At 43.3% G+C, this 10,474-nt stretch overlaps 1 protein-coding gene across 3 annotated transcripts in view; it reads right to left on the minus strand.

The window, feature by feature from the left end:
- LOC102031906 (arylacetamide deacetylase-like 4) overlaps positions 1-10,474 on the minus strand; it is a 16,245-nt gene that overhangs the window by 4,421 nt on the left and 1,350 nt on the right. The window contains exons 2-5 of one of the 3 annotated variants that reach the window (XM_014309682.1): positions 9,270-9,486; positions 8,829-8,892; positions 7,452-8,078; positions 1,188-1,629 (exon numbers count right to left, since the gene is read on the minus strand). In XM_014309682.1, the coding sequence (XP_014165157.1) occupies positions 1,482-1,629; positions 7,452-8,078; positions 8,829-8,892; positions 9,270-9,486 (1,056 nt within the window). In that variant the 3' untranslated portion in view covers positions 1,188-1,481. Of the gene's footprint in view, positions 1-1,187; positions 1,630-7,276; positions 8,079-8,828; positions 8,893-9,269; positions 9,487-10,474 lie in introns of those variants that run through there. The other 2 variants (XM_005427462.1, XM_014309683.2) reach the window with 2 other exon arrangements.

Here is a 10,474-nt window from a genome sequence, read left to right on the forward strand (position 1 = left end):
TGCCCGGGGCGGTGAGAGCAAGGGCTGGCTGCCCGTGCTCAGTAAGGGCTGCCCTTGCGCAGGGAAATCTAAGGAAAGTCAGCATTTGTTTTTGTAAATAGTTCTGGTTTTCTTAGCACTGTAGGATTTTTCCCCTTTTTTCCTGAGGATTTCCTTAGGACGAGGAGCAATGGGTATATGCTAAACTACAAGTTTCACCTCAGCATGCGGCAGAACTTTACATGGAGGGTGACGGAGCACTGGGACAGTGCCCACGGAGGGTGTTGGTGAAGGGGCTCCTGGTAAGGGAGGCCTTGCCAGTGCTCCCAAGTTTCTCTCATCCCTCTGAGGTTTCTGGGGTTTCTGGTTTTGTCTCCTTTAAAAGCATCCAATCTGCCATTACTGGTACTTTCCCTCTCTGGAGACGTTCGAAGCACACCTGGATGTGTTCTTGCGTCACCTGCTCCAGGTGACCCTGCCTTGGTGGGGGATTGCACTGGATGATCGCCAGAGATCATTCCCAACCCTAGCAATTCTGTGATTTTCATGTCCTCAGTCTGGCCATTCTGAGTGCGCTCACTGCTGTTCTTCCTTGCTTTCATCAGCAGGGTGTAATGAAGCATCATGGCAGGGAAAACACTGTCTCACCCTGTAAATAAAACTCAAGCCATGGAGTAAGCACAAATTCAGAGATTCTAGCACAGAATCACAGTACAGATTCTGCAAAAGTTAATACTGGGGGACACTCTTTGGAAGAACATGAAAACATTTTCCTTCATATTCTCTCTTTAACCTGTACCTTCCAGTACACAGAGACCAAGAGCCCAGTTCACTGATCCTTCCTGCCTTTCTAAATCCTGATGTCAGCATTGCATCTCAACACTATATGCTACCCTCTGTAAGCATAGTGGAGACTTTGCAAAATTAAAAAGGACTTTGTAGAGCTACAATTATTTCAAAATCAGAGCAGCCCTTACTTGCCTCCAGCTAGGTGTGCCCCATCAACTCTGGCCTTGCACTGCTACTTTGGAAGCCATGGAATATTTGCTCAATCTCCTCACTGAGATCTTGATCTCTGCCTATTTGTCCTGAGTTTTCCCTCCCTCACTATCTACCCAGCTTATACTTTTTAGATAAATTAAGTCAGGCTTTGGAGCTTAGCAAATGGACATCACAAATAAGCTGGCTGTAGTGAATGACATTTAATCCAAATCATTCCACATAGATTATTTGTATAGAAGTAAATAATTTAGTAATTAAAGACAAGGAATCAATCAGATGCCAATTTGAAAAAAAAACAGAGCACATGGAAAAAAATGTACTGTCAAAAGATTGATCTGTCAGAAGTCTCACAAGGAAAAGATCTGTGTTAATTTGAAGTTCATGGATCTTAGTATTTTACACATCAGAAGGTGTCACATTCTTGCAGAGCAGCACTACCTGAAGTGTGAGAGCCTAAGCAGAGTCATTAGTGGGAGAAGCATAATGAGGGAGAGTTCTTTTTACAAGCCTTTTATAAATTCAACAACCCTATCCAATCCTCTTTTCCCAGATGGAAATGACAAACCACAATAATCAAAGAAGTTTATGATCCCATGGAATCCGTCCTCAAGGTGGTACCAGGTCACTCGAACCCCATTGTCCTCCAGCCTCTTCTTGTACAACAAGCCATCGTCCCTCAGCACGTCATACTCACAGGTCAGGATGAAAGATTCTGGCAGCTGCTGGATAATTGTGTCTTCAGCTAGCAGTGGGCACAGCGTGGGCTCACGGAGTCTTTTCACTTTCTCAAAAACTCCAGGCTTGAATTCAGAGGGCTTGTGTGGTTTGTAGCCTCTGACCTTAAATTCCTCAGGGATGATGTCTGGACTCACCCACTTCCTATACTTCAGCCTCATGTCTGGAGGAATATGAGAACCCTCCAAGACCTCTTCCAGATTTGATGTGTCCCCTTGTACGTACTGCAAAGAATAGTAAACAGCTCGTTCCCGGAAGAGCAGAGGGACTCCCCGATTCTGTTGGTAGGATGGCAAATTGAAGTCCAGGGCCTGAAGGCCTGGGTAGATGAGGATCTGAGCACGGAGTCTGGGCAGGTCTGACCTGCCTGCCAGGGTCTGGCTGACAGCAGCTGCCAGGTTGCCTCCAGCACTGTCCCCGCAGACAGTGACCCGGGCAGGATCCACGCCGTAGTGCTGCAGGTGCTGCAGGAAGTGCTGGCTGGCGTTCAGACAGTCTTCGTAGGCAGCGGGGTATTTGTGCTCAGGGGCCAAACGGTACCTGGGACACAGACAGAGACGGCAAAAGGGTTACGGACATATTTTATGAAAAATCCTTTTGCTAAGATCTTTTCTCCTGAGAAGCCTCAAAAACTAAATGTAAACAATGATTATCTCCTGCTGTGGAATGCAACAGGTGCATCTTTGATTGGTCTCATATAGTTGTTTTTAATTACTGGCCAATCACAGTCCAGTTGTCTCAGACTCTCTGGCCAGTCACATCGTTCCATTTCTTTCCTTGCTAGTCTTCTGATGAAATCCTCTCTTCTATTCTTTTAGTATAGTTTTAGTATATCACTTTCTTTTAATATAATATATATCATAAAATAATAAATCAGCCTTCTGAAACATAAAGTCAAGATTCTCATCTCTTCCCTTGTCCTAAGACCCCTGCGAGCACCACCATACAAAAGTAACAGAAGGAAATGTCGTAAGTGTAAATACAAAATTTCTACAGCATCCTGGTTCTCCCTGTGTTGGACTAATTTTTCCCTCAGAAAAACCAACTCATGAAGGTATTTTTTATCTACTAAACAGTTATTTGTCCAATGAGTAATCACAGAGAAGTGAGAGCTATAGGATGGGGCTGCAAGAGCATAGTGTGGTTGGGATATTCCGAGAGCAGCCCTGATCACAAATTAAGTGATGTAACTTCATTTTCTGTTCTAGTGTAGACTGCTTCTGGTTTGTGGAATAACTAATTTAATCAATCTGCACCTCACTGTTACTTAGGAGATTTCATTTTTATAATTATTTTTTCTTTATTTAAATCACTGGGACAGTTATATTTTTCAGTATTACTGGTATTGATAGTACTAATTAGTAGTATTATTACTTACTAGCATTTGATTCTCACTGTTAGAAAGCTCTTTGAAGTTCACAAGGTAATTACACCTATTTAAATGGTTCGTCACCTTCTGAGTCAGTTTATTACTCATTTCTCAAGACATTGGAACTCTCTTCTGGAAAGCATTCCTTGGTTTTGTGTGCTGCCAGCATAGCTCTATGTTGGGACACACATGGACCTTACTGTGGGCTGTGTCTGCACTGTTAGCTGATAGAGCAGGGAGAGAAATGAAAAACAAACAGCCCCCTTGCAATTCTGTCTGGACACCTGGGATCCTGGGAAAATCACATGCTAAGTTGGAAGGGATTCAAGAGGATCATGGTGCCCAGGTCCTGATGAGGAGCATTCTCACCAGTTGCACATCCCTGCAGTGCTGAGGGGTAACAAGAGACAAAAAGGCTTCTCTGGGGCAGCTGGCCGTAACTCACCCCACAGATACCACCAGCGCGCCGCTTTCCTTGGCAATGTACTGGCAGATCCTTTCATGGGAATCTGAAACACATCAAAGGATGTTTTACTGCCCACAAACAGTCCAGCTCCCCTCGTCCTTCTTCCCTCCTCCCCTGTGCCTCCTCCCTTCACAGCACTGTGTGGGAAAGCCCAGCCAGAGTTAAGCCATGCAGCAGCTGGAGGTTATATAACTTTTCTAATTAATTTTGAATTATTTTTTAAATTAATCATAACCAGTATATTAATTATAAGCAGTGTGCTAGTCTTAAATCACTTTTAAGCAGCATGTAGCTAACTTTCTTTACGCAACTATCATTGTTGACTTGATTGGGAAAATCACTGAAACTTTTAAAAGTTTTGCCAAACTAACCCTGATATGCTTCAAAGAACAAGGCCTGAGAGTGGGTGGGTATTGTGGAAATTGGATACAAGAAGGGCAGAATTTATGGACTTCAAGGACATTTCGTAGAAACCAGAATATAAAGCAGCAGCTAACAAAAGTATGTTGGAAAGTCCCAGAGGAAAAATACACTAAAAAGACTAAAGAGGACAGAATACCAATTCATGAAAGAGAATTAAGTAATTTATGCTAAAGCAACGCCCGCCTGGCTAACAGGGACAGTGCTGGGGTGCTGTGGTGGCAGAGCCGGGCCTGGGCCGCACCGAGGCTGCAGCAGATCCAGCCGAAGCAGCAGCTAACAAAAGTAGGTTGGAAAATCCCTACCCGAGGAAAAATACACTAAAAAGACTAAAGAGGACAGAATACCAATTTATGAAAGAGAATTAAGTAATTTATACTACAGCAATTCCCGCCTGGCTAACAGGGACAGTGCTGGGGCGCTGTGGCGGCTGCAGCTGGGCCCGGGCCATATCAAGGCAGTACCAACCGAAGCAGCAGCTAACAAAAGTATGTTGGAAAATCCATACCAGAGGAAAAATACACTAAAAAGACTAAAGAGGATAGAATACCAATTCATGAAAGAGAATTAAGTGACTTAGAACAAACGGGCATCAATTCCTTTGCTCGCTAAAAGTATATAAACAGGCAAAAAAGTTTTGCATCAGCGTCTGTGTGAAGGCCGGAATTCTGTCAGCCACAAACACAGGGTGTACACTAAAGCAATGCCCGCCTAGCTAACAGAGACAGTGGGCCGGTGGCAGAGCCGGGCTGGGACCGTACCGAGGCTGCAGGAGATTGGTCAGGCTGCTGCACAGCTCTATCTTCTCAAAAATCCTGCCCTGTTGGGAGAGAGGGAGGACAGCTGGGGTGAGATGAGGGGAGACCGCGCACGGACAGCCCTGAGGGGGGCAGCCGGTGAGGGGGAAGCAGGAGAAGGGAGAACCGTGTGAGGGGCAGCTGGTGAGGGGCACCCGGTGAGGGGCACCTGGAGAAGGGCAATTGGAGAGCGGCAAATGGTGAGGGGCAGATGGTGAGGGGCAAATGGTGAGGGGCAAATGGTGAGGGGCACCAGGAGAAGGGAGAACGGTGTGAGGAGCACCTGGTGAGGGGCAAATGGTGAGGGGCACAAGGAGAATGGCAACTGGTGAGGGGCAAATGGTGAGGGGTAGTTGGTGAGGGGCACCAGGAGAAGGGCAGCTGGTGAGGGGGAATTGGTGATGGGCCTCCTGGAGAGTGACAGGAATTGGTGAAGGGGCTCCTGGAGAGTGAAGGGGTGGTTGGTCATGAGGCTCCTGCTTAGGGAGGCCTTGCCAGTACTCCCAAGTGTCTCTCATCCCTCTAAGGTTTCTGGGGTTTCTGGTTTTGTCTTCTTTAAAAGCATCCAGTCTCCCATTACTGGTACTTCCATTACCCAGCCTCCCATGTTACTGGAAAGCCTCAAGAATGGCCTAAAAACATCATGTGTGCTTAGCTAAAGTGTAAATCAAAGCAATCTCACTTTTTATGAATATTTAATTTTAAATTTAATTAGGGAAGCTCAGCTGATAAAGGGCTCTAATGATTGACTTAATCGTTATGTAATAGGGAAAATCTGACTGAGATCTAACAGAAATTATTTTCCAAACACTGTCCTCTCAAGTCAGCCCCCAGAAGAGAAAAGCCATCATTTAATCCTTGATAGAGCTGTCAGGATTCTGGTATTTACACGTAGAATGAAATTAATATCTAACAACATCTAACACGTAGAATTAAATTAATGTCTAACAACATCTAACAACTAATTTCATTCACGTAGAATGAAATTGACATCTAACAACTTTCTCGCAGAAGTTGCAGCAGAGCTACTCACCAGAGTAGATGTAACAATCAAAACAGCAACAATAAGTCGAAGTTTTCCGGGGTTGCTCACTCCAGGAGGGATGCTGCAATTGGCATACTCAGTCTGAATTGTTCTTATGATTGCTGATATGAATGAAGCAACAAAAATCACCAGCAGTATTGCTGGCACTAGATAAAAAAATGCCATTTCATGTATCCAGAGGTGATGTGTCTTCACACCTATCTTTGAATTGGCTTTTTCAGGTAACCGCAAGGCCTGGAGCAGTCCCAGTTGCAAGAGATCTCTCAGGTGTTGCTCACTTTAAAGTCCTTGGAAATGTTGCGCAATGAGATAGCAGGTATCACATTGGACAAGAGTCAAATGTGTTTAATTTCCTGTTTATCTTTATGGTAATTGTGGGACTGATAAAGGGTCTGGTATTAAGTACGGAATTGTTGGATTGTGGGTGATAACTGAGTGCCCAAAGACTGCAGCTGATTCCTGAATGAAGTTCTAGTCCATGACAGAGAGCCAGTGAATGTGGAGATTAAAATATTCCTTGCAGCTGATCTGCAGCCAGGACATTCACTTCCTGCATCGTGGGCATGCTTTGCGTGGTTTGGAATACATACCTTTAACAGGGACTTTTAGAAAAGAAAATGGGAAGAAGGGAGGCGTGGGGGGCAAAAGGTAAGTAACAGACTCTGCAACAGTGAATGCATCAGTCCTATATTGTTAGATTATTTGGGGCTTGAAGCAACCTTGGGTTGACCAGGTGGCCCTGCCCAGGGCAGGGCTTTGGAATGAGATGATCTTTAATGTTCCTTCCTACCCAAACCATTCTGTGATTCTAGGAATTTATTCAAGCACAAGAACAAGTTTTTCAGCACACACAACAAGTTTTTCAGCTGGTGATTTTTGTATGTTTGATAAACATAAGAAAACACTTAAAGCATTTTCCCCATTGTGATTTAAAGAAAGCTGTCAATAGAGTATTTCTGTTGGGAACAGTTACATTTCTAAAAGTCAAGGTAGCTAATGTGACTTCATTTTTTTGAGTATAAAATACTGGTTGCCTAGCCAAAAGACATCTTCAAATTGGGACTCTCAAACTCAGGTGCTACGTGTAGCAGAGACTACAGGCTGTGCATTATAGCACTGTAATGTCAGTGTATTTCTTCTTTGCCAAAACACACACTTCTAGGAAGAATGAAATCGTTGACTGTAATTGAATAAAACAGGTCAAACCAGATGTTGGCTTAAAATTTTACTGCATTTTTTATATGTACTGAGAGAGCAGCACTTGTGCTGGACAAGTGTCTAGTCCAAACAGATTATTAAAATAGGCAGACTGCACATGGACTACTTCAAACAGCACTAAAAGAAACTATTCTTGAAATGTCTTTTATGGTGATCACACTAGCATAAATGTTTATTAACAAATTGTCCTATATGAACTTCTTATATGGAATTTAGAAGCATAAAAGACCACAGAAATTTGGCAGTTCTTACAGAAACAAAGAAAAATCTTGCTATAAGCTTCTTAGAAAATTCACAATGCTGTCAAGGCCCCTTTTTCCAGCTGGAAATGACAACCAGCCACTATTAAATGAGTTTATGATCCCATGGAATCCGTCCTCAAGGTGGTACCAGGTCACTCGAACCCCATTGTCCTCCAGCCTCTTCTTGTACAACAAGCCATCGTCCCTCAGCACGTCGTACTCGCAGGTCAGGATGAAAGATTCTGGCAGCTGCTGGATAATTGTGTCTTCAGCTAGCAGTGGGCACAGCGTGGGCTCACAGAATCTCTTCACTGTCTCATAAACTTCAGTTGTGCAGTCAAGTAGCACACGTGGTTTGTAGCCTCTGACCTTAAATTCCTCAGGGATGTTGTCTGGACTCACCCACTTTTGATACTTTAATTTAATATCTGGAGGAATATGGGAACCTTCCAAGACCTCTTCCAGTTTTGTTGCATTTCCATTCAGATACTGCAACATGTAGAAAGCAGCACGTTCCCGGAAGAGCAGAGGGACTCCCCGATTCTGTTGGTAGGATGGCAAATTGAAGTCCAGGGCCTGAAGGCCTGGGTAGATGAGGATCTGAGCACGGAGTCTGGGCAGGTCTGACCTGCCTGCCAGGGTCTGGCTGACAGCAGCTGCCAGGTTGCCTCCAGCACTGTCCCCGCAGACAGTGACCCGGGCAGGATCCACGCCGTAGTGCTGCAGGTGCTGCAGGAAGTGCTGGCTGGCGTTCAGACAGTCTTCGTAGGCAGCGGGGTATTTGTGCTCAGGGGCCAAACGGTACCTGGGACACGGAGACAAATGTAACAGAAGGAAATATGAGTTTTAAATATATTGCTAAAGTCGTGGTTCCTCCAGCCAGGAACAGCCTGATTTCTGCAGAGTTTTTCTTGTCTCCTCTCCATAGGATTACCATCAATAAGATTAGGTGGTGCAGATTATTTTGTTATGATATAATCTATTTATGATGTCTCTTAGGTCTTTAACAACACTGGAGTACTCAGCTGCCAACTAAATGTAGGTTTTATTGACAATCAGTTACTTTCTGCTTCAGTTTTTCATCGTTTGGACACAAATGATTTCTGGTCTGTATCTTTGTTACATAAAGTTATGTTACATATCCTTGTAATCTGAACTATTATGCCAGTATTCTGATAATGTATTAGCTTGTCATTCACACTGTGCTTCTCTAAGCATCAAGCAGGCTTTCCTTGAATAAGTCTTAAGGAGATCACATAGCTCACAATCTGTTTAGAATCAGTTTTGAATTTGGAATTTGAAACTATTCATTCAAAACTTCATTTTCCAGCTAGATATCCCAAAGTGTAATTTGTGATGTAATCAGACAGTGAAAACAGCCCAAGTGAGTCTTCAGTGTCTCCAAGCAACAGCAAATGAAGTTGTAAATCACATACTTGAGAAGTCCCACAGAGACATTTCTCTGAGGAAGATTGTTGCTGTGACTGAGGGGACAGGAGGTGATATTTACACTATAGGAAATAATCTCTCAGAATCAGCATGAGCAAAGACTCACCCCACAGATACAACCACAGATTCACTTTCTCTGGCAATAAAGCGGCACAGCTCTTCGTGGGTCTCTGAAAGAGATTTGGTGGGGTTTGGGTTTAGGTTGGGGTGCATTTTCTCTCCAGAGAAGAAATGTTATCAATTGGAGAAATCAAAGAATTGCAAGAAGGAAATGGTCTCTACTTTTCCCTGCTGCTTCCTACAAAGCTCCTCAGTTCTTTTGTACCTCCTCATCTTCCCATTTTAGTATTTTTTCCCCTTATATCATTGTCCTGTAAGGAAAATCATATGATCCACAGCAGATGCCTTCTTCTGGCAGCAAGAATTACGAGATTGAACCTGTGGTTATATTCAAAGTTTGCAACTGCTGCAGATCAAGAAACAACCAACTTTACTGTTTATGAAGGATGTATTTCTTTAACTGAAATATTTCTGGTACATATCTTACCAAGACTTCCAAATACCCATCCTCCTCCATGAAAAAACATAACTCCTCTCCTTTGGCTGGCAGATGGAGCCTTAGGCTGGTAAATCCTTACAGGCACTTTCTCAAACCACAGATCCTTGATGAAGAGCTTTGGGTCTGCCCCCAGAGTCTTTCTTCCTTGCACGTACCGCACAAAGCTCACCTGAGTGCAGATGCCAAAGTTTTCCAGAATCTTTCCCTGTTCAAAGGCAAAGAGAACAGAGAGCTCACTCAAGAGACCCTGTGCTTTCCAAAGGAAAGGAACTGTGTGGACAGTGAACTCACAGTGCCTAAGTCATGTGTTTTTAGGGCAGTAATAAACGAATGGAATAGTTGTACAGGTATGGGAGAAAACTGAACAAGTTACAACAGCATCAGGAGGGGTTATGAGAGAGTTACATGAACAAAGAACAGAATCCCAAACAATGCAACATTAACAAAGTTGGGGAGCTAGAATCATCTGCTTCCTCAGCAGGTCCTTTACCTAACAGTGAAAGCAAGTTTGGTTTTCACTGGTTATTCTATCCTTCCGCCCAGATTATGTGGAAACATAGCAAAAGATGATCATTCTGGTGCTGATTTTCATGGTGCAGGCACTTGCCCAAAGTAGAGTTGACTAAGTTAAGAATACATTTGACAATTGCTTTCTGATCCATTTCCTAAGTCTCACTGATGTGTGCCATGCACTGACAAGAAGATCTGACCTATTTAGTAGGAATGAACTTCTCTGTGCCACAGGGGTATGTATTCATGCCAGGTACCAGAAAATGAATACAAATCAGAGCTAGTGCTCCAACATAACTTTGCATAAATAAAAGGCAAATCCTCTGTTTTGAAATGCATTGTTCAGCCATGCCAGTCAGTACTTTGGTCCTTAGGAATATTTGGATCAAGTTCATATTACTCAAGATTCTGTTATGAATATTTCTTATTAGCCAGCCACATTTGCATAGATTGTTGGTAGTGTCATAACTCTCAATACGTTTATCTACAAAAAGCCTTTTTTTTCAGCGATTCCAGATATTTGTAATATTCTTCATGCCTGATCTTGAGGAAAGATTTTGTGAAGAAACTTAAGACATTTTGCAATGTATTGATTTTAATTTTTTACAGAAACTAGTCTTAGTGTCTCCAGTTGTATGATAAAATGATCTATTCTTTTTTATTTGCTATTTTCCAAGCAGGAA

Source organism: Geospiza fortis, unplaced genomic scaffold, assembly GCF_000277835.1.
Source record: "Geospiza fortis unplaced genomic scaffold, GeoFor_1.0 scaffold132, whole genome shotgun sequence".
Classification (NCBI taxonomy): Eukaryota; Metazoa; Chordata; class Aves; order Passeriformes; family Thraupidae; genus Geospiza; species Geospiza fortis.